This window comes from Phytophthora sojae (genome assembly GCF_000149755.1).
Source record: "Phytophthora sojae unplaced genomic scaffold PHYSOscaffold_1, whole genome shotgun sequence".
Lineage (NCBI taxonomy): Eukaryota > Oomycota > Peronosporomycetes > Peronosporales > Peronosporaceae > Phytophthora > Phytophthora sojae.
The window spans coordinates 3,760,295-3,783,389 of record NW_009258115.1 but is presented as its reverse complement, the minus strand read 5'-3'; the positions used below and the strand labels follow the sequence as shown (position 1 = coordinate 3,783,389).

At 59.7% G+C, this 23,095-nt stretch overlaps 1 protein-coding gene and 39 non-coding genes across 40 annotated transcripts; all 40 read left to right on the top strand.

Annotated features, from left to right (window-relative positions):
• Nucleotides 1–166: 166 nt before the first annotated feature.
• Nucleotides 167–23,064, top strand: PHYSODRAFT_321362 (hypothetical protein; the record flags this gene model as incomplete). Its single annotated transcript, XM_009516548.1, has 81 exons — nt 167–247; nt 327–469; nt 690–831; nt 899–1,041; nt 1,275–1,416; nt 1,460–1,602; nt 1,829–1,958; nt 2,038–2,180; nt 2,402–2,531; nt 2,607–2,749; nt 2,983–3,112; nt 3,188–3,330; nt 3,564–3,693; nt 3,769–3,911; nt 4,139–4,268; nt 4,348–4,490; nt 4,712–4,841; nt 4,921–5,063; nt 5,285–5,414; nt 5,494–5,636; nt 5,858–5,987; nt 6,067–6,209; nt 6,447–6,576; nt 6,656–6,798; nt 7,038–7,167; nt 7,247–7,389; nt 7,617–7,746; nt 7,826–7,968; nt 8,190–8,319; nt 8,399–8,541; nt 8,763–8,892; nt 8,972–9,114; nt 9,354–9,483; nt 9,563–9,705; nt 9,943–10,072; nt 10,152–10,294; nt 10,522–10,651; nt 10,727–10,869; nt 11,103–11,232; nt 11,312–11,454; nt 11,694–11,823; nt 11,903–12,045; nt 12,267–12,396; nt 12,476–12,618; nt 12,840–12,969; nt 13,049–13,191; nt 13,419–13,548; nt 13,628–13,770; nt 13,998–14,127; nt 14,207–14,349; nt 14,583–14,712; nt 14,789–14,934; nt 15,166–15,295; nt 15,375–15,517; nt 15,756–15,885; nt 15,965–16,107; nt 16,328–16,457; nt 16,537–16,679; nt 16,900–17,029; nt 17,109–17,251; nt 17,479–17,608; nt 17,688–17,830; nt 18,064–18,193; nt 18,269–18,411; nt 18,649–18,778; nt 18,858–19,000; nt 19,222–19,351; nt 19,431–19,573; nt 19,811–19,940; nt 20,016–20,158; nt 20,392–20,521; nt 20,601–20,743; nt 20,964–21,093; nt 21,173–21,315; nt 21,543–21,672; nt 21,752–21,894; nt 22,121–22,250; nt 22,330–22,472; nt 22,705–22,834; nt 22,914–22,979; nt 23,056–23,064. The coding sequence occupies 81 exons, from the start codon at nt 167–169 to the stop codon at nt 23,062–23,064; spliced, it is 10,830 nt and encodes a 3,609-aa protein (XP_009514843.1).
• On the top strand, nt 554–625 carry PHYSODRAFT_t219. Its single transcript has one exon. It is a non-coding gene; the product is annotated as a tRNA-Glu (tRNA).
• Nucleotides 1,138–1,210, top strand: PHYSODRAFT_t220. Its single transcript has one exon. It is a non-coding gene; the product is annotated as a tRNA-Glu (tRNA).
• Nucleotides 1,693–1,764, top strand: PHYSODRAFT_t221. Its single transcript has one exon. It is a non-coding gene; the product is annotated as a tRNA-Glu (tRNA).
• PHYSODRAFT_t222 lies at nt 2,265–2,337 on the top strand. The gene has a single exon. It is a non-coding gene; the product is annotated as a tRNA-Glu (tRNA).
• PHYSODRAFT_t223 lies at nt 2,846–2,918 on the top strand. Its single transcript has one exon. It is a non-coding gene; the product is annotated as a tRNA-Glu (tRNA).
• Nucleotides 3,427–3,499, top strand: PHYSODRAFT_t224. The gene has a single exon. It is a non-coding gene; the product is annotated as a tRNA-Glu (tRNA).
• PHYSODRAFT_t225 lies at nt 4,002–4,074 on the top strand. Its single transcript has one exon. It is a non-coding gene; the product is annotated as a tRNA-Glu (tRNA).
• On the top strand, nt 4,575–4,647 carry PHYSODRAFT_t226. The gene has a single exon. It is a non-coding gene; the product is annotated as a tRNA-Glu (tRNA).
• On the top strand, nt 5,148–5,220 carry PHYSODRAFT_t227. Its single transcript has one exon. It is a non-coding gene; the product is annotated as a tRNA-Glu (tRNA).
• PHYSODRAFT_t228 lies at nt 5,721–5,793 on the top strand. The gene has a single exon. It is a non-coding gene; the product is annotated as a tRNA-Glu (tRNA).
• Nucleotides 6,310–6,382, top strand: PHYSODRAFT_t229. Its single transcript has one exon. It is a non-coding gene; the product is annotated as a tRNA-Glu (tRNA).
• Nucleotides 6,901–6,973, top strand: PHYSODRAFT_t230. Its single transcript has one exon. It is a non-coding gene; the product is annotated as a tRNA-Glu (tRNA).
• PHYSODRAFT_t231 lies at nt 7,480–7,552 on the top strand. The gene has a single exon. It is a non-coding gene; the product is annotated as a tRNA-Glu (tRNA).
• On the top strand, nt 8,053–8,125 carry PHYSODRAFT_t232. The gene has a single exon. It is a non-coding gene; the product is annotated as a tRNA-Glu (tRNA).
• Nucleotides 8,626–8,698, top strand: PHYSODRAFT_t233. Its single transcript has one exon. It is a non-coding gene; the product is annotated as a tRNA-Glu (tRNA).
• PHYSODRAFT_t234 lies at nt 9,217–9,289 on the top strand. The gene has a single exon. It is a non-coding gene; the product is annotated as a tRNA-Glu (tRNA).
• On the top strand, nt 9,806–9,878 carry PHYSODRAFT_t235. The gene has a single exon. It is a non-coding gene; the product is annotated as a tRNA-Glu (tRNA).
• On the top strand, nt 10,385–10,457 carry PHYSODRAFT_t236. The gene has a single exon. It is a non-coding gene; the product is annotated as a tRNA-Glu (tRNA).
• On the top strand, nt 10,966–11,038 carry PHYSODRAFT_t237. The gene has a single exon. It is a non-coding gene; the product is annotated as a tRNA-Glu (tRNA).
• PHYSODRAFT_t238 lies at nt 11,557–11,629 on the top strand. Its single transcript has one exon. It is a non-coding gene; the product is annotated as a tRNA-Glu (tRNA).
• PHYSODRAFT_t239 lies at nt 12,130–12,202 on the top strand. The gene has a single exon. It is a non-coding gene; the product is annotated as a tRNA-Glu (tRNA).
• PHYSODRAFT_t240 lies at nt 12,703–12,775 on the top strand. The gene has a single exon. It is a non-coding gene; the product is annotated as a tRNA-Glu (tRNA).
• PHYSODRAFT_t241 lies at nt 13,282–13,354 on the top strand. Its single transcript has one exon. It is a non-coding gene; the product is annotated as a tRNA-Glu (tRNA).
• On the top strand, nt 13,861–13,933 carry PHYSODRAFT_t242. Its single transcript has one exon. It is a non-coding gene; the product is annotated as a tRNA-Glu (tRNA).
• On the top strand, nt 14,446–14,518 carry PHYSODRAFT_t243. The gene has a single exon. It is a non-coding gene; the product is annotated as a tRNA-Glu (tRNA).
• Nucleotides 15,029–15,101, top strand: PHYSODRAFT_t244. The gene has a single exon. It is a non-coding gene; the product is annotated as a tRNA-Glu (tRNA).
• Nucleotides 15,620–15,691, top strand: PHYSODRAFT_t245. Its single transcript has one exon. It is a non-coding gene; the product is annotated as a tRNA-Glu (tRNA).
• Nucleotides 16,192–16,263, top strand: PHYSODRAFT_t246. The gene has a single exon. It is a non-coding gene; the product is annotated as a tRNA-Glu (tRNA).
• PHYSODRAFT_t247 lies at nt 16,764–16,836 on the top strand. The gene has a single exon. It is a non-coding gene; the product is annotated as a tRNA-Glu (tRNA).
• PHYSODRAFT_t248 lies at nt 17,342–17,414 on the top strand. Its single transcript has one exon. It is a non-coding gene; the product is annotated as a tRNA-Glu (tRNA).
• On the top strand, nt 17,927–17,999 carry PHYSODRAFT_t249. Its single transcript has one exon. It is a non-coding gene; the product is annotated as a tRNA-Glu (tRNA).
• Nucleotides 18,512–18,584, top strand: PHYSODRAFT_t250. The gene has a single exon. It is a non-coding gene; the product is annotated as a tRNA-Glu (tRNA).
• PHYSODRAFT_t251 lies at nt 19,085–19,157 on the top strand. The gene has a single exon. It is a non-coding gene; the product is annotated as a tRNA-Glu (tRNA).
• PHYSODRAFT_t252 lies at nt 19,674–19,746 on the top strand. Its single transcript has one exon. It is a non-coding gene; the product is annotated as a tRNA-Glu (tRNA).
• Nucleotides 20,255–20,327, top strand: PHYSODRAFT_t253. The gene has a single exon. It is a non-coding gene; the product is annotated as a tRNA-Glu (tRNA).
• Nucleotides 20,828–20,899, top strand: PHYSODRAFT_t254. Its single transcript has one exon. It is a non-coding gene; the product is annotated as a tRNA-Glu (tRNA).
• PHYSODRAFT_t255 lies at nt 21,406–21,478 on the top strand. The gene has a single exon. It is a non-coding gene; the product is annotated as a tRNA-Glu (tRNA).
• On the top strand, nt 21,985–22,056 carry PHYSODRAFT_t256. Its single transcript has one exon. It is a non-coding gene; the product is annotated as a tRNA-Glu (tRNA).
• Nucleotides 22,569–22,640, top strand: PHYSODRAFT_t257. The gene has a single exon. It is a non-coding gene; the product is annotated as a tRNA-Glu (tRNA).
• Nucleotides 23,065–23,095: the final 31 nt, after the last annotated feature.

Below are 23,095 nucleotides of genomic sequence, written 5' to 3'. Positions count from 1 at the left end.
TTAGGATAGCTGGCTCTCACCCAGCAGACCCGGGTCGAGTCCCGGTGTGGGAACATCTATTGCTCTTCTTTGCTGCTTCTCCACTCTTGTTTTCGCCGCTTTGGGCGTTCGTCACAGTCTCGGTGCCGTGCTGACCCGCTGCTACATCCCATCCACGGATCCAACCATGCTCGCACGACCAGGAGGTACTCGAGTCTGTCCGGCCATTGGTCGGCGCGTGCAGGCCTACTTGTCGGCGCTGGCCACCGTGCGGAAACGCGTGCGAGCGAGCAGCTCAATGAAGCCGCGAGAGAGCTGGTCGACCAGGCGAGCTGCGGTGCGAGCAGACGAACGCGACGCTCGGAGCTGCGTGCGATGCGAAGGAGGCGACCCCGTCGGTGGCTGGATCGGATGTGGGCAGTACGTGTCGAAATGGTCGGTCGATCAATGGTGGCGATAGGATGAACGCGCTCGCGTTGCGTGTGGCAGCGTGCGTAGGTGGTGCGTTTGGTGTTTGTGTTTGTTTGTTGTTGGCCTTGATTGTGTGTTTGTTGGTGGCGATGGTGTTCAGCCTTCCCATATAGTCTAGGCGGTTAGGATAGCTGGCTCTCACCCAGCAGACCCGGGTCGAGTCCCGGTGTGGGAACATCTTTTGCTCTTCTTTGCGGCTTCTCCACTCTTGTTTTCGCCGCTTTGGGCGTTCGTCACAGTCTCGGTGCCGTGCTGACCCGCTGCTACATCCCATCCACGGATCCAACCATGCTCGCACGACCAGGAGGTACTCGAGTCTGTCCGGCCATTGGTCGGCGCGTGCAGGCCTACTTGTCGGCGCTGGCCACCGTGCGGAAACGCGTACGAGCGAGCAGCTCAATGAAGCAGCGAGAGAGCTGGTCGACCAGGCGAGCTGCGGTGCGAGCAGACGAACGCGACGCTCGGAGCTGCGTGCGATGCGAAGGAGGCGACCCCGTCGGTGGCTGGATCGGATGTGGGCAGTACGTGTCGAAATGGTCGGTCGATCAATGGTGGCGATAGGATGAACGCGCTCGCGTTGCGTGTGGCAGCGTGCGTAGGTGGTGCGTTTGGTGTTTGTGTTTGTGTTTGTGTTTGTTTGTTGTTGGTCTTGATTGTGTGTTTGTTGGTGGCGATGGTGTTCAGCCTTCCCATATAGTCTAGGCGGTTAGGATAGCTGGCTCTCACCCAGCAGACCCGGGTTCGAGTCCCGGTGTGGGAACATCTTTTGCTCTTCTTTGCTGCTTCTCCACTCTTGTTTTCGCCGCTTTGGGCGTTCGTCACAGTCTCGGTGCCGTGCTGACCCGCTGCTACATCCCATCCACGGATCCAACCATGCTCGCACGACCAGGAGGTACTCGAGTCTGTCCGGCCATTGGTCGGCGCGTGCAGGCCTACTTGTCGGCGCTGGCCACCGTGCGGAAACGCGTGCGAGCGAGCTGGTCGACCAGGCGAGCTGCGGTGCGAGCAGACGAACGCGACGCTCGGAGCTGCGTGCGATGCGAAGGAGGCGACCCCGTCGGTGGCTGGATCGGATGTGGGCAGTACGTGTCGAAATGGTCGGTCGATCAATGGTGGCGATAGGATGAACGCGCTCGCGTTGCGTGTGGCAGCGTGCGTAGGTGGTGCGTTTGGTGTTTGTGTTTGTGTTTGTTTGTTGTTGGTCTTGATTGTGTGTTTGTTGGTGGCGATGGTGTTCAGCCTTCCCATATAGTCTAGGCGGTTAGGATAGCTGGCTCTCACCCAGCAGACCCGGGTCGAGTCCCGGTGTGGGAACATCTTTTGCTCTTCTTTGCTGCTTCTCCACTCTTGTTTTCGCCGCTTTGGGCGTTCGTCACAGTCTCGGTGCCGTGCTGACCCGCTGCTACATCCCATCCACGGATCCAACCATGCTCGCACGACCAGGAGGTACTCGAGTCTGTCCGGCCATTGGTCGGCGCGTGCAGGCCTACTTGTCGGCGCTGGCCACCGTGCGGAAACGCGTGCGAGCGAGCAGCTCAATGAAGCCGCGAGAGAGCTGGTCGACCAGGCGAGCTGCGGTGCGAGCAGACGAACGCGACGCTCGGAGCTGCGTGCGATGCGAAGGAGGCGACCCCGTCGGTGGCTGGATCGGATGTGGGCAGTACGTGTCGAAATGGTCGGTCGATCAATGGTGGCGATAGGATGAACGCGCTCGCGTTGCGTGTGGCAGCGTGCGTAGGTGGTGCGTTTGGTGTTTGTGTTTGTTTGTTGTTGGTCTTGATTGTGTGTTTGTTGGTGGCGATGGTGTTCAGCCTTCCCATATAGTCTAGGCGGTTAGGATAGCTGGCTCTCACCCAGCAGACCCGGGTTCGAGTCCCGGTGTGGGAACATCTTTTGCTCTTCTTTGCTGCTTCTCCACTCTTCTTTTCGCCGCTTTGGGCGTTCGTCACAGTCTCGGTGCCGTGCTGACCCGCTGCTACATCCCATCCACGGATCCAACCATGCTCGCACGACCAGGAGGTACTCGAGTCTGTCCGGCCATTGGTCGGCGCGTGCAGGCCTACTTGTCGGCGCTGGCGACCGTGCGGAAACGCGTGCGAGCAGCTCAATGAAGCCGCGAGAGAGCTGGTCGACCAGGCGAGCTGCGGTGCGAGCAGACGAACGCGACGCTCGGAGCTGCGTGCGATGCGAAGGAGGCGACCCCGTCGGTGGCTGGATCGGATGTGGGCAGTACGTGTCGAAATGGTCGGTCGATCAATGGTGGCGATAGGATGAACGCGCTCGCGTTGCGTGTGGCAGCGTGCGTAGGTGGTGCGTTTGGTGTTTGTGTTTGTGTTTGTGTTTGTTTGTTGTTGGTCTTGATTGTGTGTTTGTTGGTGGCGATGGTGTTCAGCCTTCCCATATAGTCTAGGCGGTTAGGATAGCTGGCTCTCACCCAGCAGACCCGGGTTCGAGTCCCGGTGTGGGAACATCTTTTGCTCTTCTTTGCTGCTTCTCCACTCTTGTTTTCGCCGCTTTGGGCGTTCGTCACAGTCTCGGTGCCGTGCTGACCCGCTGCTACATCCCATCCACGGATCCAACCATGCTCGCACGACCAGGAGGTACTCGAGTCTGTCCGGCCATTGGTCGGCGCGTGCAGGCCTACTTGTCGGCGCTGGCGACCGTGCGGAAACGCGTGCGAGCAGCTCAATGAAGCCGCGAGAGAGCTGGTCGACCAGGCGAGCTGCGGTGCGAGCAGACGAACGCGACGCTCGGAGCTGCGTGCGATGCGAAGGAGGCGACCCCGTCGGTGGCTGGATCGGATGTGGGCAGTACGTGTCGAAATGGTCGGTCGATCAATGGTGGCGATAGGATGAACGCGCTCGCGTTGCGTGTGGCAGCGTGCGTAGGTGGTGCGTTTGGTGTTTGTGTTTGTGTTTGTGTTTGTTTGTTGTTGGTCTTGATTGTGTGTTTGTTGGTGGCGATGGTGTTCAGCCTTCCCATATAGTCTAGGCGGTTAGGATAGCTGGCTCTCACCCAGCAGACCCGGGTTCGAGTCCCGGTGTGGGAACATCTTTTGCTCTTCTTTGCTGCTTCTCCACTCTTGTTTTCGCCGCTTTGGGCGTTCGTCACAGTCTCGGTGCCGTGCTGACCCGCTGCTACATCCCATCCACGGATCCAACCATGCTCGCACGACCAGGAGGTACTCGAGTCTGTCCGGCCATTGGTCGGCGCGTGCAGGCCTACTTGTCGGCGCTGGCGACCGTGCGGAAACGCGTGCGAGCAGCTCAATGAAGCCGCGAGAGAGCTGGTCGACCAGGCGAGCTGCGGTGCGAGCAGACGAACGCGACGCTCGGAGCTGCGTGCGATGCGAAGGAGGCGACCCCGTCGGTGGCTGGATCGGATGTGGGCAGTACGTGTCGAAATGGTCGGTCGATCAATGGTGGCGATAGGATGAACGCGCTCGCGTTGCGTGTGGCAGCGTGCGTAGGTGGTGCGTTTGGTGTTTGTGTTTGTGTTTGTTTGTTGTTGGTCTTGATTGTGTGTTTGTTGGTGGCGATGGTGTTCAGCCTTCCCATATAGTCTAGGCGGTTAGGATAGCTGGCTCTCACCCAGCAGACCCGGGTTCGAGTCCCGGTGTGGGAACATCTTTTGCTCTTCTTTGCTGCTTCTCCACTCTTCTTTTCGCCGCTTTGGGCGTTCGTCACAGTCTCGGTGCCGTGCTGACCCGCTGCTACATCCCATCCACGGATCCAACCATGCTCGCACGACCAGGAGGTACTCGAGTCTGTCCGGCCATTGGTCGGCGCGTGCAGGCCTACTTGTCGGCGCTGGCCACCGTGCGGAAACGCGTGCGAGCGAGCAGCTCAATGAAGCCGCGAGAGAGCTGGTCGACCAGGCGAGCTGCGGTGCGAGCAGACGAACGCGACGCTCGGAGCTGCGTGCGATGCGAAGGAGGCGACCCCGTCGGTGGCTGGATCGGATGTGGGCAGTACGTGTCGAAATGGTCGGTCGATCAATGGTGGCGATAGGATGAACGCGCTCGCGTTGCGTGTGGCAGCGTGCGTAGGTGGTGCGTTTGGTGTTTGTGTTTGTTTGTTGTTGGCCTTGATTGTGTGTTTGTTGGTGGCGATGGTGTTCAGCCTTCCCATATAGTCTAGGCGGTTAGGATAGCTGGCTCTCACCCAGCAGACCCGGGTTCGAGTCCCGGTGTGGGAACATCTTTTGCTCTTCTTTGCTGCTTCTCCACTCTTCTTTTCGCCGCTTTGGGCGTTCGTCACAGTCTCGGTGCCGTGCTGACCCGCTGCTACATCCCATCCACGGATCCAACCATGCTCGCACGACCAGGAGGTACTCGAGTCTGTCCGGCCATTGGTCGGCGCGTGCAGGCCTACTTGTCGGCGCTGGCCACCGTGCGGAAACGCGTGCGAGCGAGCAGCTCAATGAAGCCGCGAGAGAGCTGGTCGACCAGGCGAGCTGCGGTGCGAGCAGACGAACGCGACGCTCGGAGCTGCGTGCGATGCGAAGGAGGCGACCCCGTCGGTGGCTGGATCGGATGTGGGCAGTACGTGTCGAAATGGTCGGTCGATCAATGGTGGCGATAGGATGAACGCGCTCGCGTTGCGTGTGGCAGCGTGCGTAGGTGGTGCGTTTGGTGTTTGTGTTTGTTTGTTGTTGGCCTTGATTGTGTGTTTGTTGGTGGCGATGGTGTTCAGCCTTCCCATATAGTCTAGGCGGTTAGGATAGCTGGCTCTCACCCAGCAGACCCGGGTTCGAGTCCCGGTGTGGGAACATCTTTTGCTCTTCTTTGCTGCTTCTCCACTCTTCTTTTCGCCGCTTTGGGCGTTCGTCACAGTCTCGGTGCCGTGCTGACCCGCTGCTACATCCCATCCACGGATCCAACCATGCTCGCACGACCAGGAGGTACTCGAGTCTGTCCGGCCATTGGTCGGCGCGTGCAGGTCTACTTGTCGGCGCTGGCCACCGTGCGGAAACGCGTGCGAGCGAGCAGCTCAATGAAGCCGCGAGAGAGCTGGTCGACCAGGCGAGCTGCGGTGCGAGCAGACGAACGCGACGCTCGGAGCTGCGTGCGATGCGAAGGAGGCGACCCCGTCGGTGGCTGGATCGGATGTGGGCAGTACGTGTCGAAATGGTCGGTCGATCAATGGTGGCGATAGGATGAACGCGCTCGCGTTGCGTGTGGCAGCGTGCGTAGGTGGTGCGTTTGGTGTTTGTGTTTGTTTGTTGTTGGCCTTGATTGTGTGTTTGTTGGTGGCGATGGTGTTCAGCCTTCCCATATAGTCTAGGCGGTTAGGATAGCTGGCTCTCACCCAGCAGACCCGGGTTCGAGTCCCGGTGTGGGAACATCTTTTGCTCTTCTTTGCTGCTTCTCCACTCTTCTTTTCGCCGCTTTGGGCGTTCGTCACAGTCTCGGTGCCGTGCTGACCCGCTGCTACATCCCATCCACGGATCCAACCATGCTCGCACGACCAGGAGGTACTCGAGTCTGTCCGGCCATTGGTCGGCGCGTGCAGGTCTACTTGTCGGCGCTGGCCACCGTGCGGAAACGCGTGCGAGCGAGCAGCTCAATGAAGCCGCGAGAGAGCTGGTCGACCAGGCGAGCTGCGGTGCGAGCAGACGAACGCGACGCTCGGAGCTGCGTGCGATGCGAAGGAGGCGACCCCGTCGGTGGCTGGATCGGATGTGGGCAGTACGTGTCGAAATGGTCGGTCGATCAATGGTGGCGATAGGATGAACGCGCTCGCGTTGCGTGTGGCAGCGTGCGTAGGTGGTGCGTTTGGTGTTTGTGTTTGTGTTTGTGTTTGTTTGTTTGTTGTTGGTCTTGATTGTGTGTTTGTTGGTGGCGATGGTGTTCAGCCTTCCCATATAGTCTAGGCGGTTAGGATAGCTGGCTCTCACCCAGCAGACCCGGGTTCGAGTCCCGGTGTGGGAACATCTTTTGCTCTTCTTTGCTGCTTCTCCACTCTTCTTTTCGCCGCTTTGGGCGTTCGTCACAGTCTCGGTGCCGTGCTGACCCGCTGCTACATCCCATCCACGGATCCAACCATGCTCGCACGACCAGGAGGTACTCGAGTCTGTCCGGCCATTGGTCGGCGCGTGCAGGCCTACTTGTCGGCGCTGGCCACCGTGCGGAAACGCGTGCGAGCGAGCAGCTCAATGAAGCCGCGAGAGAGCTGGTCGACCAGGCGAGCTGCGGTGCGAGCAGACGAACGCGACGCTCGGAGCTGCGTGCGATGCGAAGGAGGCGACCCCGTCGGTGGCTGGATCGGATGTGGGCAGTACGTGTCGAAATGGTCGGTCGTTCAATGGTGGCGATAGGATGAACGCGCTCGCGTTGCGTGTGGCAGCGTGCGTAGGTGGTGCGTTTGGTGTTTGTGTTTGTGTTTGTGTTTGTGTTTGTTTGTTGTTGGTCTTGATTGTGTGTTTGTTGGTGGCGATGGTGTTCAGCCTTCCCATATAGTCTAGGCGGTTAGGATAGCTGGCTCTCACCCAGCAGACCCGGGTTCGAGTCCCGGTGTGGGAACATCTTTTGCTCTTCTTTGCTGCTTCTCCACTCTTCTTTTCGCCGCTTTGGGCGTTCGTCACAGTCTCGGTGCCGTGCTGACCCGCTGCTACATCCCATCCACGGATCCAACCATGCTCGCACGACCAGGAGGTACTCGAGTCTGTCCGGCCATTGGTCGGCGCGTGCAGGCCTACTTGTCGGCGCTGGCCACCGTGCGGAAACGCGTGCGAGCGAGCAGCTCAATGAAGCCGCGAGAGAGCTGGTCGACCAGGCGAGCTGCGGTGCGAGCAGACGAACGCGACGCTCGGAGCTGCGTGCGATGCGAAGGAGGCGACCCCGTCGGTGGCTGGATCGGATGTGGGCAGTACGTGTCGAAATGGTCGGTCGATCAATGGTGGCGATAGGATGAACGCGCTCGCGTTGCGTGTGGCAGCGTGCGTAGGTGGTGCGTTTGGTGTTTGTGTTTGTGTTTGTTTGTTGTTGGTCTTGATTGTGTGTTTGTTGGTGGCGATGGTGTTCAGCCTTCCCATATAGTCTAGGCGGTTAGGATAGCTGGCTCTCACCCAGCAGACCCGGGTTCGAGTCCCGGTGTGGGAACATCTTTTGCTCTTCTTTGCTGCTTCTCCACTCTTCTTTTCGCCGCTTTGGGCGTTCGTCACAGTCTCGGTGCCGTGCTGACCCGCTGCTACATCCCATCCACGGATCCAACCATGCTCGCACGACCAGGAGGTACTCGAGTCTGTCCGGCCATTGGTCGGCGCGTGCAGGCCTACTTGTCGGCGCTGGCCACCGTGCGGAAACGCGTGCGAGCGAGCAGCTCAATGAAGCCGCGAGAGAGCTGGTCGACCAGGCGAGCTGCGGTGCGAGCAGACGAACGCGACGCTCGGAGCTGCGTGCGATGCGAAGGAGGCGACCCCGTCGGTGGCTGGATCGGATGTGGGCAGTACGTGTCGAAATGGTCGGTCGATCAATGGTGGCGATAGGATGAACGCGCTCGCGTTGCGTGTGGCAGCGTGCGTAGGTGGTGCGTTTGGTGTTTGTGTTTGTTTGTTGTTGGCCTTGATTGTGTGTTTGTTGGTGGCGATGGTGTTCAGCCTTCCCATATAGTCTAGGCGGTTAGGATAGCTGGCTCTCACCCAGCAGACCCGGGTTCGAGTCCCGGTGTGGGAACATCTTTTGCTCTTCTTTGCTGCTTCTCCACTCTTCTTTTCGCCGCTTTGGGCGTTCGTCACAGTCTCGGTGCCGTGCTGACCCGCTGCTACATCCCATCCACGGATCCAACCATGCTCGCACGACCAGGAGGTACTCGAGTCTGTCCGGCCATTGGTCGGCGCGTGCAGGCCTACTTGTCGGCGCTGGCCACCGTGCGGAAACGCGTGCGAGCGAGCAGCTCAATGAAGCCGCGAGAGAGCTGGTCGACCAGGCGAGCTGCGGTGCGAGCAGACGAACGCGACGCTCGGAGCTGCGTGCGATGCGAAGGAGGCGACCCGATCGGTGGCTGGATCGGATGTGGGCAGTACGTGTCGAAATGGTCGGTCGATCAATGGTGGCGATAGGATGAACGCGCTCGCGTTGCGTGTGGCAGCGTGCGTAGGTGGTGCGTTTGGTGTTTGTGTTTGTTTGTTGTTGGTCTTGATTGTGTGTTTGTTGGTGGCGATGGTGTTCAGCCTTCCCATATAGTCTAGGCGGTTAGGATAGCTGGCTCTCACCCAGCAGACCCGGGTTCGAGTCCCGGTGTGGGAACATCTTTTGCTCTTCTTTGCTGCTTCTCCACTCTTCTTTTCGCCGCTTTGGGCGTTCGTCACAGTCTCGGTGCCGTGCTGACCCGCTGCTACATCCCATCCACGGATCCAACCATGCTCGCACGACAAGGAGGTACTCGAGTCTGTCCGGCCATTGGTCGGCGCGTGCAGGCCTACTTGTCGGCGCTGGCCACCGTGCGGAAACGCGTGCGAGCGAGCAGCTCAATGAAGCCGCGAGAGAGCTGGTCGACCAGGCGAGCTGCGGTGCGAGCAGACGAACGCGACGCTCGGAGCTGCGTGCGATGCGAAGGAGGCGACCCCGTCGGTGGCTGGATCGGATGTGGGCAGTACGTGTCGAAATGGTCGGTCGTTCAATGGTGGCGATAGGATGAACGCGCTCGCGTTGCGTGTGGCAGCGTGCGTAGGTGGTGCGTTTGGTGTTTGTGTTTGTGTTTGTGTTTGTGTTTGTTTGTTGTTGGTCTTGATTGTGTGTTTGTTGGTGGCGATGGTGTTCAGCCTTCCCATATAGTCTAGGCGGTTAGGATAGCTGGCTCTCACCCAGCAGACCCGGGTTCGAGTCCCGGTGTGGGAACATCTTTTGCTCTTCTTTGCTGCTTCTCCACTCTTCTTTTCGCCGCTTTGGGCGTTCGTCACAGTCTCGGTGCCGTGCTGACCCGCTGCTACATCCCATCCACGGATCCAACCATGCTCGCACGACCAGGAGGTACTCGAGTCTGTCCGGCCATTGGTCGGCGCGTGCAGGTCTACTTGTCGGCGCTGGCCACCGTGCGGAAACGCGTGCGAGCGAGCAGCTCAATGAAGCCGCGAGAGAGCTGGTCGACCAGGCGAGCTGCGGTGCGAGCAGACGAACGCGACGCTCGGAGCTGCGTGCGATGCGAAGGAGGCGACCCCGTCGGTGGCTGGATCGGATGTGGGCAGTACGTGTCGAAATGGTCGGTCGATCAATGGTGGCGATAGGATGAACGCGCTCGCGTTGCGTGTGGCAGCGTGCGTAGGTGGTGCGTTTGGTGTTTGTGTTTGTGTTTGTGTTTGTTTGTTTGTTGTTGGTCTTGATTGTGTGTTTGTTGGTGGCGATGGTGTTCAGCCTTCCCATATAGTCTAGGCGGTTAGGATAGCTGGCTCTCACCCAGCAGACCCGGGTTCGAGTCCCGGTGTGGGAACATCTTTTGCTCTTCTTTGCTGCTTCTCCACTCTTCTTTTCGGCGCTTTGGGCGTTCGTCACAGTCTCGGTGCCGTGCTGACCCGCTGCTACATCCCATCCACGGATCCAACCATGCTCGCACGACCAGGAGGTACTCGAGTCTGTCCGGCCATTGGTCGGCGCGTGCAGGCCTACTTGTCGGCGCTGGCCACCGTGCGGAAACGCGTGCGAGCGAGCAGCTCAATGAAGCCGCGAGAGAGCTGGTCGACCAGGCGAGCTGCGGTGCGAGCAGACGAACGCGACGCTCGGAGCTGCGTGCGATGCGAAGGAGGCGACCCCGTCGGTGGCTGGATCGGATGTGGGCAGTACGTGTCGAAATGGTCGGTCGATCAATGGTGGCGATAGGATGAACGCGCTCGCGTTGCGTGTGGCAGCGTGCGTAGGTGGTGCGTTTGGTGTTTGTGTTTGTGTTTGTTTGTTGTTGGCCTTGATTGTGTATTTGTTGGTGGCGATGGTGTTCAGCCTTCCCATATAGTCTAGGCGGTTAGGATAGCTGGCTCTCACCCAGCAGACCCGGGTTCGAGTCCCGGTGTGGGAACATCTTTTGCTCTTCTTTGCTGCTTCTCCACTCTTCTTTTCGCCGCTTTGGGCGTTCGTCACAGTCTCGGTGCCGTGCTGACCCGCTGCTACATCCCATCCACGGATCCAACCATGCTCGCACGACCAGGAGGTACTCGAGTCTGTCCGGCCATTGGTCGGCGCGTGCAGGCCTACTTGTCGGCGCTGGCGACCGTGCGGAAACGCGTGCGAGCAGCTCAATGAAGCCGCGAGAGAGCTGGTCGACCAGGCGAGCTGCGGTGCGAGCAGACGAACGCGACGCTCGGAGCTGCGTGCGATGCGAAGGAGGCGACCCCGTCGGTGGCTGGATCGGATGTGGGCAGTACGTGTCGAAATGGTCGGTCGATCAATGGTGGCGATAGGATGAACGCGCTCGCGTTGCGTGTGGCAGCGTGCGTAGGTGGTGCGTTTGGTGTTTGTGTTTGTGTTTGTGTTTGTTTGTTGTTGGTCTTGATTGTGTGTTTGTTGGTGGCGATGGTGTTCAGCCTTCCCATATAGTCTAGGCGGTTAGGATAGCTGGCTCTCACCCAGCAGACCCGGGTTCGAGTCCCGGTGTGGGAACATCTTTTGCTCTTCTTTGCTGCTTCTCCACTCTTCTTTTCGCCGCTTTGGGCGTTCGTCACAGTCTCGGTGCCGTGCTGACCCGCTGCTACATCCCATCCACGGATCCAACCATGCTCGCACGACAAGGAGGTACTCGAGTCTGTCCGGCCATTGGTCGGCGCGTGCAGGCCTACTTGTCGGCGCTGGCCACCGTGCGGAAACGCGTGCGAGCGAGCAGCTCAATGAAGCCGCGAGAGAGCTGGTCGACCAGGCGAGCTGCGGTGCGAGCAGACGAACGCGACGCTCGGAGCTGCGTGCGATGCGAAGGAGGCGACCCCGTCGGTGGCTGGATCGGATGTGGGCAGTACGTGTCGAAATGGTCGGTCGATCAATGGTGGCGATAGGATGAACGCGCTCGCGTTGCGTGTGGCAGCGTGCGTAGGTGGTGCGTTTGGTGTTTGTGTTTGTGTTTGTGTTTGTGTTTGTTTGTTGTTGGTCTTGATTGTGTGTTTGTTGGTGGCGATGGTGTTCAGCCTTCCCATATAGTCTAGGCGGTTAGGATAGCTGGCTCTCACCCAGCAGACCCGGGTTCGAGTCCCGGTGTGGGAACATCTTTTGCTCTTCTTTGCTGCTTCTCCACTCTTGTTTTCGCCGCTTTGGGCGTTCGTCACAGTCTCGGTGCCGTGCTGACCCGCTGCTACATCCCATCCACGGATCCAACCATGCTCGCACGACCAGGAGGTACTCGAGTCTGTCCGGCCATTGGTCGGCGCGTGCAGGCCTACTTGTCGGCGCTGGCCACCGTGCGGAAACGCGTGCGAGCGAGCAGCTCAATGAAGCCGCGAGAGAGCTGGTCGACCAGGCGAGCTGCGGTGCGAGCAGACGAACGCGACGCTCGGAGCTGCGTGCGATGCGAAGGAGGCGACCCCGTCGGTGGCTGGATCGGATGTGGGCAGTACGTGTCGAAATGGTCGGTCGATCAATGGTGGCGATAGGATGAACGCGCTCGCGTTGCGTGTGGCAGCGTGCGTAGGTGGTGCGTTTGGTGTTTGTGTTTGTTTGTTGTTGGCCTTGATTGTGTGTTTGTTGGTGGCGATGGTGTTCAGCCTTCCCATATAGTCTAGGCGGTTAGGATAGCTGGCTCTCACCCAGCAGACCCGGGTTCGAGTCCCGGTGTGGGAACATCTTTTGCTCTTCTTTGCTGCTTCTCCACTCTTCTTTTCGCCGCTTTGGGCGTTCGTCACAGTCTCGGTGCCGTGCTGACCCGCTGCTACATCCCATCCACGGATCCAACCATGCTCGCACGACCAGGAGGTACTCGAGTCTGTCCGGCCATTGGTCGGCGCGTGCAGGCCTACTTGTCGGCGCTGGCCACCGTGCGGAAACGCGTGCGAGCGAGCAGCTCAATGAAGCCGCGAGAGAGCTGGTCGACCAGGCGAGCTGCGGTGCGAGCAGACGAACGCGACGCTCGGAGCTGCGTGCGATGCGAAGGAGGCGACCCCGTCGGTGGCTGGATCGGATGTGGGCAGTACGTGTCGAAATGGTCGGTCGATCAATGGTGGCGATAGGATGAACGCGCTCGCGTTGCGTGTGGCAGCGTGCGTAGGTGGTGCGTTTGGTGTTTGTGTTTGTTTGTTGTTGGCCTTGATTGTGTGTTTGTTGGTGGCGATGGTGTTCAGCCTTCCCATATAGTCTAGGCGGTTAGGATAGCTGGCTCTCACCCAGCAGACCCGGGTTCGAGTCCCGGTGTGGGAACATCTTTTGCTCTTCTTTGCTGCTTCTCCACTCTTCTTTTCGCCGCTTTGGGCGTTCGTCACAGTCTCGGTGCCGTGCTGACCCGCTGCTACATCCCATCCACGGATCCAACCATGCTCGCACGACCAGGAGGTACTCGAGTCTGTCCGGCCATTGGTCGGCGCGTGCAGGCCTACTTGTCGGCGCTGGCCACCGTGCGGAAACGCGTGCGAGCGAGCAGCTCAATGAAGCCGCGAGAGAGCTGGTCGACCAGGCGAGCTGCGGTGCGAGCAGACGAACGCGACGCTCGGAGCTGCGTGCGATGCGAAGGAGGCGACCCCGTCGGTGGCTGGATCGGATGTGGGCAGTACGTGTCGAAATGGTCGGTCGATCAATGGTGGCGATAGGATGAACGCGCTCGCGTTGCGTGTGGCAGCGTGCGTAGGTGGTGCGTTTGGTGTTTGTGTTTGTGTTTGTTTGTTGTTGGTCTTGATTGTGTGTTTGTTGGTGGCGATGGTGTTCAGCCTTCCCATATAGTCTAGGCGGTTAGGATAGCTGGCTCTCACCCAGCAGACCCGGGTTCGAGTCCCGGTGTGGGAACATCTTTTGCTCTTCTTTGCTGCTTCTCCACTCTTCTTTTCGCCGCTTTGGGCGTTCGTCACAGTCTCGGTGCCGTGCTGACCCGCTGCTACATCCCATCCACGGATCCAACCATGCTCGCACGACCAGGAGGTACTCGAGTCTGTCCGGCCATTGGTCGGCGCGTGCAGGCCTACTTGTCGGCGCTGGCCACCGTGCGGAAACGCGTGCGAGCGAGCAGCTCAATGAAGCCGCGAGAGAGCTGGTCGACCAGGCGAGCTGCGGTGCGAGCAGACGAACGCGACGCTCGGAGCTGCGTGCGATGCGAAGGAGGCGACCCCGTCGGTGGCTGGATCGGATGTGGGCAGTACGTGTCGAAATGGTCGGTCGATCAATGGTGGCGATAGGATGAACGCGCTCGCGTTGCGTGTGGCAGCGTGCGTAGGTGGTGCGTTTGGTGTTTGTGTTTGTGTTTGTTTGTTGTTGGTCTTGATTGTGTGTTTGTTGGTGGCGATGGTGTTCAGCCTTCCCATATAGTCTAGGCGGTTAGGATAGCTGGCTCTCACCCAGCAGACCCGGGTTCGAGTCCCGGTGTGGGAACATCTATTGCTCTTCTTTGCTGCTTCTCCACTCTTCTTTTCGCCGCTTTGGGCGTTCGTCACAGTCTCGGTGCCGTGCTGACCCGCTGCTACATCCCATCCACGGATCCATCCATGCTCGCTCGACCAGGAGGTACTCGAGTCTGTCCGGCCATTGGTCGGCGCGTGCAGGCATACTTGTCGGCGCTGGCGACCGTGCGGAAACGCGTGCGAGCGAGCAGCTCAATGAAGCCGCGAGAGAGCTGGTCGACCAGGCGAGCTGCGGTGCGAGCAGACGAACGCGACGCTCGGAGCTGCGTGCGATGCGAAGGAGGCGACCCCGTCGGTGGCTGGATCGGATGTGGGCAGTACGTGTCGAAATGGTCGGTCGATCAATGGTGGCGATAGGATGAACGCGCTCGCGTTGCGTGTGGCAGCGTGCGTAGGTGGTGCGTTTGGTGTTTGTGTTTGTGTTTGTGTTTGTTTGTTGTTGGTCTTGATTGTGTGTTTGTTGGTGGCGATGGTGTTCAGCCTTCCCATATAGTCTAGGCGGTTAGGATAGCTGGCTCTCACCCAGCAGACCCGGGTTCGAGTCCCGGTGTGGGAACATCTTTTGCTCTTCTTTGCTGCTTCTCCACTCTTGTTTTCGCCGCTTTGGGCGTTCGTCACAGTCTCGGTGCCGTGCTGACCCGCTGCTACATCCCATCCACGGATCCAACCATGCTCGCACGACCAGGAGGTACTCGAGTCTGTCCGGCCATTGGTCGGCGCGTGCAGGCCTACTTGTCGGCGCTGGCCACCGTGCGGAAACGCGTGCGAGCGAGCAGCTCAATGAAGCCGCGAGAGAGCTGGTCGACCAGGCGAGCTGCGGTGCGAGGAGACGAACGCGACGCTCGGAGCTGCGTGCGATGCGAAGGAGGCGACCCCGTCGGTGGCTGGATCGGATGTGGGCAGTACGTGTCGAAATGGTCGGTCGATCAATGGTGGCGATAGGATGAACGCGCTCGCGTTGCGTGTGGCAGCGTGCGTAGGTGGTGCGTTTGGTGTTTGTGTTTGTGTTTGTTTGTTTGTTGTTGGTCTTGATTGTGTGTTTGTTGGTGGCGATGGTGTTCAGCCTTCCCATATAGTCTAGGCGGTTAGGATAGCTGGCTCTCACCCAGCAGACCCGGGTTCGAGTCCCGGTGTGGGAACATCTATTGCTCTTCTTTGCTGCTTCTCCACTCTTCTTTTCGCCGCTTTGGGCGTTCGTCACAGTCTCGGTGCCGTGCTGACCCGCTGCTACATCCCATCCACGGATCCAACCATGCTCGCACGACCAGGAGGTACTCGAGTCTGTCCGGCCATTGGTCGGCGCGTGCAGGCCTACTTGTCGGCGCTGGCCACCGTGCGGAAACGCGTGCGAGCGAGCAGCTCAATGAAGCCGCGAGAGAGCTGGTCGACCAGGCGAGCTGCGGTGCGAGCAGACGAACGCGACGCTCGGAGCTGCGTGCGATGCGAAGGAGGCGACCCCGTCGGTGGCTGGATCGGATGTGGGCAGTACGTGTCGAAATGGTCGGTCGATCAATGGTGGCGATAGGATGAACGCGCTCGCGTTGCGTGTGGCAGCGTGCGTAGGTGGTGCGTTTGGTGTTTGTGTTTGTGTTTGTGTTTGTGTTTGTTTGTTGTTGGTCTTGATTGTGTGTTTGTTGGTGGCGATGGTGTTCAGCCTTCCCATATAGTCTAGGCGGTTAGGATAGCTGGCTCTCACCCAGCAGACCCGGGTCGAGTCCCGGTGTGGGAACATCTATTGCTCTTCTTTGCTGCTTCTCCACTCTTCTTTTCGCCGCTTTGGGCGTTCGTCACAGTCTCGGTGCCGTGCTGACCCGCTGCTACATCCCATCCACGGATCCAACCATGCTCGCACGACCAGGAGGTACTCGAGTCTGTCCGGCCATTGGTCGGCGCGTGCAGGCCTACTTGTCGGCGCTGGCCACCGTGCGGAAACGCGTGCGAGCGAGCAGCTCAATGAAGCCGCGAGAGAGCTGGTCGACCAGGCGAGCTGCGGTGCGAGCAGACGAACGCGACGCTCGGAGCTGCGTGCGATGCGAAGGAGGCGACCCCGTCGGTGGCTGGATCGGATGTGGGCAGTACGTGTCGAAATGGTCGGTCGATCAATGGTGGCGATAGGATGAACGCGCTCGCGTTGCGTGTGGCAGCGTGCGTAGGTGGTGCGTTTGGTGTTTGTGTTTGTTTGTTGTTGGCCTTGATTGTGTGTTTGTTGGTGGCGATGGTGTTCAGCCTTCCCATATAGTCTAGGCGGTTAGGATAGCTGGCTCTCACCCAGCAGACCCGGGTCGAGTCCCGGTGTGGGAACATCTATTGCTCTTCTTTGCTGCTTCTCCACTCTTGTTTTCGCCGCTTTGGGCGTTCGTCACAGTCTCGGTGCCGTGCTGACCCGCTGCTACATCCCATCCACGGATCCAACCATGCTCGCACGACCAGGAGGTACTCGAGTCTGTCCGGCCATTGGTCGGCGCGTGCAGGCCTACTTGTCGGCGCTGGCCACCGTGCGGAAACGCGTGCGAGCGAGCAGCTCAATGAAGCCGCGAGAGAGCTGGTCGACCAGGCGAGCTGCGGTGCGAGCAGACGAACGCGACGCTCGGAGCTGCGTGCGATGCGAAGGAGGCGACCCCGTCGGTGGCTGGATCGGATGTGGGCAGTACGTGTCGAAATGGTCGGTCGATCAATGGTGGCGATAGGATGAACGCGCTCGCGTTGCGTGTGGCAGCGTGCGTAGGTGGTGCGTTTGGTGTTTGTGTTTGTTTGTTGTTGGTCTTGATTGTGTGTTTGTTGGTGGCGATGGTGTTCAGCCTTCCCATATAGTCTAGGCGGTTAGGATAGCTGGCTCTCACCCAGCAGACCCGGGTTCGAGTCCCGGTGTGGGAACATCTTTTGCTCTTCTTTGCTGCTTCTCCACTCTTGTTTTCGCCGCTTTGGGGGTCGTCACAGTCTCGGTGCCGTGCTGACCCGCTGCTACATCCCATCCACGGATCCAACCATGCTCGCACGACCAGGAGGTACTCGAGTCTGTCCGGCCATTGGTCGGCGCGTGCAGGCCTACTTGTCGGCGCTGGCCACCGTGCGGAAACGCGTGCGAGCGAGCAGCTCAATGAAGCCGCGAGAGAGCTGGTCGACCAGGCGAGCTGCGGTGCGAGCAGACGAACGCGACGCTCGGAGCTGCGTGCGATGCGAAGGAGGCGACCCCGTCGGTGGCTGGATCGGATGTGGGCAGTACGTGTCGAAATGGTCGGTCGATCAATGGTGGCGATAGGATGAACGCGCTTGCGTTGCGTGTGGCAGCGTGCGTAGGTGGTGCGTTTGGTGTTTGTGTTTGTGTTTGTTTGTTGTTGGCCTTGATTGTGTGTTTGTTGGTGGCGATGGTGTTCAGCCTTCCCATATAGTCTAGGCGGTTAGGATAGCTGGCTCTCACCCAGCAGACCCGGGTTCGAGTCCCGGTGTGGGAACATCTTTTGCTCTTCTTTGCTGCTTCTCCACTCTTCTTTTCGCCGCTTTGGGCGTTCGTCACAGTCTCGGTGCCGTGCTGACCCGCTGCTACATCCCATCCACGGATCCAACCATGCTCGCACGACCAGGAGGTACTCGAGTCTGTCCGGCCATTGGTCGGCGCGTGCAGGCCTACTTGTCGGCGCTGGCCACCGTGCGGAAACGCGTGCGAGCGAGCAGCTCAATGAAGCCGCGAGAGAGCTGGTCGACCAGGCGAGCTGCGGTGCGAGCAGACGAACGCGACGCTCGGAGCTGCGTGCGATGCGAAGGAGGCGACCCCGTCGGTGGCTGGATCGGATGTGGGCAGTACGTGTCGAAATGGTCGGTCGATCAATGGTGGCGATAGGATGAACGCGCTCGCGTTGCGTGTGGCAGCGTGCGTAGGTGGTGCGTTTGGTGTTTGTGTTTGTGTTTGTGTTTGTTTGTTGTTGGTCTTGATTGTGTGTTTGTTGGTGGCGATGGTGTTCAGCCTTCCCATATAGTCTAGGCGGTTAGGATAGCTGGCTCTCACCCAGCAGACCCGGGTTCGAGTCCCGGTGTGGGAACATCTTTTGCTCTTCTTTGCTGCTTCTCCACTCTTCTTTTCGCCGCTTTGGGCGTTCGTCACAGTCTCGGTGCCGTGCTGACCCGCTGCTACATCCCATCCACGGATCCAACCATGCTCGCACGACCAGGAGGTACTCGAGTCTGTCCGGCCATTGGTCGGCGCGTGCAGGCCTACTTGTCGGCGCTGGCGACCGTGCGGAAACGCGTGCGAGCAGCTCAATGAAGCCGCGAGAGAGCTGGTCGACCAGGCGAGCTGCGGTGCGAGCAGACGAACGCGACGCTCGGAGCTGCGTGCGATGCGAAGGAGGCGACCCCGTCGGTGGCTGGATCGGATGTGGGCAGTACGTGTCGAAATGGTCGGTCGATCAATGGTGGCGATAGGATGAACGCGCTCGCGTTGCGTGTGGCAGCGTGCGTAGGTGGTGCGTTTGGTGTTTGTGTTTGTGTTTGTGTTTGTTTGTTTGTTGTTGGTCTTGATTGTGTGTTTGTTGGTGGCGATGGTGTTCAGCCTTCCCATATAGTCTAGGCGGTTAGGATAGCTGGCTCTCACCCAGCAGACCCGGGTTCGAGTCCCGGTGTGGGAACATCTTTTGCTCTTCTTTGCTGCTTCTCCACTCTTCTTTTCGCCGCTTTGGGCGTTCGTCACAGTCTCGGTGCCGTGCTGACCCGCTGCTACATCCCATCCACGGATCCAACCATGCTCGCACGACCAGGAGGTACTCGAGTCTGTCCGGCCATTGGTCGGCGCGTGCAGGTCTACTTGTCGGCGCTGGCCACCGTGCGGAAACGCGTGCGAGCGAGCAGCTCAATGAAGCCGCGAGAGAGCTGGTCGACCAGGCGAGCTGCGGTGCGAGCAGACGAACGCGACGCTCGGAGCTGCGTGCGATGCGAAGGAGGCGACCCCGTCGGTGGCTGGATCGGATGTGGGCAGTACGTGTCGAAATGGTCGGTCGATCAATGGTGGCGATAGGATGAACGCGCTCGCGTTGCGTGTGGCAGCGTGCGTAGGTGGTGCGTTTGGTGTTTGTGTTTGTTTGTTGTTGGCCTTGATTGTGTGTTTGTTGGTGGCGATGGTGTTCAGCCTTCCCATATAGTCTAGGCGGTTAGGATAGCTGGCTCTCACCCAGCAGACCCGGGTTCGAGTCCCGGTGTGGGAACATCTTTTGCTCTTCTTTGCTGCTTCTCCACTCTTCTTTTCGCCGCTTTGGGCGTTCGTCACAGTCTCGGTGCCGTGCTGACCCGCTGCTACATCCCATCCACGGATCCAACCATGCTCGCACGACCAGGAGGTACTCGAGTCTGTCCGGCCATTGGTCGGCGCGTGCAGGTCTACTTGTCGGCGCTGGCCACCGTGCGGAAACGCGTGCGAGCGAGCAGCTCAATGAAGCCGCGAGAGAGCTGGTCGACCAGGCGAGCTGCGGTGCGAGCAGACGAACGCGACGCTCGGAGCTGCGTGCGATGCGAAGGAGGCGACCCCGTCGGTGGCTGGATCGGATGTGGGCAGTACGTGTCGAAATGGTCGGTCGATCAATGGTGGCGATAGGATGAACGCGCTCGCGTTGCGTGTGGCAGCGTGCGTAGGTGGTGCGTTTGGTGTTTGTGTTTGTGTTTGTGTTTGTTTGTTTGTTGTTGGTCTTGATTGTGTGTTTGTTGGTGGCGATGGTGTTCAGCCTTCCCATATAGTCTAGGCGGTTAGGATAGCTGGCTCTCACCCAGCAGACCCGGGTTCGAGTCCCGGTGTGGGAACATCTTTTGCTCTTCTTTGCTGCTTCTCCACTCTTCTTTTCGCCGCTTTGGGCGTTCGTCACAGTCTCGGTGCCGTGCTGACCCGCTGCTACATCCCATCCACGGATCCAACCATGCTCGCACGACCAGGAGGTACTCGAGTCTGTCCGGCCATTGGTCGGCGCGTGCAGGCCTACTTGTCGGCGCTGGCCACCGTGCGGAAACGCGTGCGAGCAGCTCAATGAAGCCGCGAGAGAGCTGGTCGACCAGGCGAGCTGCGGTGCGAGCAGACGAACGCGACGCTCGGAGCTGCGTGCGATGCGAAGGAGGCGACCCCGTCGGTGGCTGGATCGGATGTGGGCAGTACGTGTCGAAATGGTCGGTCGATCAATGGTGGCGATAGGATGAACGCGCTCGCGTTGCGTGTGGCAGCGTGCGTAGGTGGTGCGTTTGGTGTTTGTGTTTGTGTTTGTGTTTGTTTGTTGTTGGTCTTGATTGTGTGTTTGTTGGTGGCGATGGTGTTCAGCCTTCCCATATAGTCTAGGCGGTTAGGATAGCTGGCTCTCACCCAGCAGACCCGGGTTCGAGTCCCGGTGTGGGAACATCTTTTGCTCTTCTTTGCTGCTTCTCCACTCTTCTTTTCGCCGCTTTGGGCGTTCGTCACAGTCTCGGTGCCGTGCTGACCCGCTGCTACATCCCATCCACGGATCCAACCATGCTCGCACGACCAGGAGGTACTCGAGTCTGTCCGGCCATTGGTCGGCGCGTGCAGGCCTACTTGTCGGCGCTGGCCACCGTGCGGAAACGCGTGCGAGCGAGCAGCTCAATGAAGCCGCGAGAGAGCTGGTCGACCAGGCGAGCTGCGGTGCGAGCAGACGAACGCGACGCTCGGAGCTGCGTGCGATGCGAAGGAGGCGACCCCGTCGGTGGCTGGATCGGATGTGGGCAGTACGTGTCGAAATGGTCGGTCGATCAATGGTGGCGATAGGATGAACGCGCTCGCGTTGCGTGTGGCAGCGTGCGTAGGTGGTGCGTTTGGTGTTTGTGTTTGTTTGTTGTTGGCCTTGATTGTGTGTTTGTTGGTGGCGATGGTGTTCAGCCTTCCCATATAGTCTAGGCGGTTAGGATAGCTGGCTCTCACCCAGCAGACCCGGGTCGAGTCCCGGTGTGGGAACATCTTTTGCTCTTCTTTGCTGCTTCTCCACTCTTGTTTTCGCCGCTTTGGGCGTTCGTCACAGTCTCGGTGCCGTGCTGACCCGCTGCTACATCCCATCCACGGATCCAACCATGCTCGCACGACCAGGAGGTACTCGAGTCTGTCCGGCCATTGGTCGGCGCGTGCAGGCCTACTTGTCGGCGCTGGCCACCGTGCGGAAACGCGTGCGAGCGAGCAGCTCAATGAAGCCGCGAGAGAGCTGGTCGACCAGGCGAGCTGCGGTGCGAGCAGACGAACGCGACGCTCGGAGCTGCGTGCGATGCGAAGGAGGCGACCCCGTCGGTGGCTGGATCGGATGTGGGCAGTACGTGTCGAAATGGTCGGTCGATCAATGGTGGCGATAGGATGAACGCGCTCGCGTTGCGTGTGGCAGCGTGCGTAGGTGGTGCGTTTGGTGTTTGTGTTTGTGTTTGTTTGTTGTTGGTCTTGATTGTGTGTTTGTTGGTGGCGATGGTGTTCAGCCTTCCCATATAGTCTAGGCGGTTAGGATAGCTGGCTCTCACCCAGCAGACCCGGGTTCGAGTCCCGGTGTGGGAACATCTTTTGCTCTTCTTTGCTGCTTCTCCACTCTTGTTTTCGCCGCTTTGGGCGTTCGTCACAGTCTCGGTGCCGTGCTGACCCGCTGCTACATCCCATCCACGGATCCAACCATGCTCGCACGACCAGGAGGTACTCGAGTCTGTCCGGCCATTGGTCGGCGCGTGCAGGCCTACTTGTCGGCGCTGGCCACCGTGCGGAAACGCGTGCGAGCGAGCAGCTCAATGAAGCCGCGAGAGAGCTGGTCGACCAGGCGAGCTGCGGTGCGAGCAGACGAACGCGACGCTCGGAGCTGCGTGCGATGCGAAGGAGGCGACCCCGTCGGTGGCTGGATCGGATGTGGGCAGTACGTGTCGAAATGGTCGGTCGATCAATGGTGGCGATAGGATGAACGCGCTCGCGTTGCGTGTGGCAGCGTGCGTAGGTGGTGCGTTTGGTGTTTGTGTTTGTGTTTGTTTGTTGTTGGTCTTGATTGTGTGTTTGTTGGTGGCGATGGTGTTCAGCCTTCCCATATAGTCTAGGCGGTTAGGATAGCTGGCTCTCACCCAGCAGACCCGGGTCGAGTCCCGGTGTGGGAACATCTTTTGCTCTTCTTTGCTGCTTCTCCACTCTTGTTTTCGCCGCTTTGGGCGTTCGTCACAGTCTCGGTGCCGTGCTGACCCGCTGCTACATCCCATCCACGGATCCAACCATGCTCGCACGACCAGGAGGTACTCGAGTCTGTCCGGCCATTGGTCGGCGCGTGCAGGCCTACTTGTCGGCGCTGGCCACCGTGCGGAAACGCGTGCGAGCGAGCAGCTCAATGAAGCCGCGAGAGAGCTGGTCGACCAGGCGAGCTGCGGTGCGAGCAGACGAACGCGACGCTCGGAGCTGCGTGCGATGCGAAGGAGGCGACCCGATCGGTGGCTGGATCGGATGTGGGCAGTACGTGTCGAAATGGTCGGTCGATCAATGGTGGCGATAGGATGAACGCGCTCGCGTTGCGTGTGGCAGCGTGCGTAGGTGGTGCGTTTGGTGTTTGTGTTTGTGTTTGTGTTTGTTTGTTGTTGGCCTTGATTGTGTGTTTGTTGGTGGCGATGGTGTTCAGCCTTCCCATATAGTCTAGGCGGTTAGGATAGCTGGCTCTCACCCAGCAGACCCGGGTCGAGTCCCGGTGTGGGAACATCTTTTGCTCTTCTTTGCTGCTTCTCCACTCTTCTTTTCGCCGCTTTGGGCGTTCGTCACAGTCTCGGTGCCGTGCTGACCCGCTGCTACATCCCATCCACGGATCCAACCATGCTCGCACGACCAGGAGGTACTCGAGTCTGTCCGGCCATTGGTCGGCGCGTGCAGGCCTACTTGTCGGCGCTGGCCACCGTGCGGAAACGCGTGCGAGCGAGCAGCTCAATGAAGCCGCGAGAGAGCTGGTCGACCAGGCGAGCTGCGGTGCGAGCAGACGAACGCGACGCTCGGAGCTGCGTGCGATGCGAAGGAGGCGACCCGATCGGTGGCTGGATCGGATGTGGGCAGTACGTGTCGAAATGGTCGGTCGATCAATGGTGGCGATAGGATGAACGCGCTCGCGTTGCGTGTGGCAGCGTGCGTAGGTGGTGCGTTTGGTGTTTGGTGTTTGTGTTT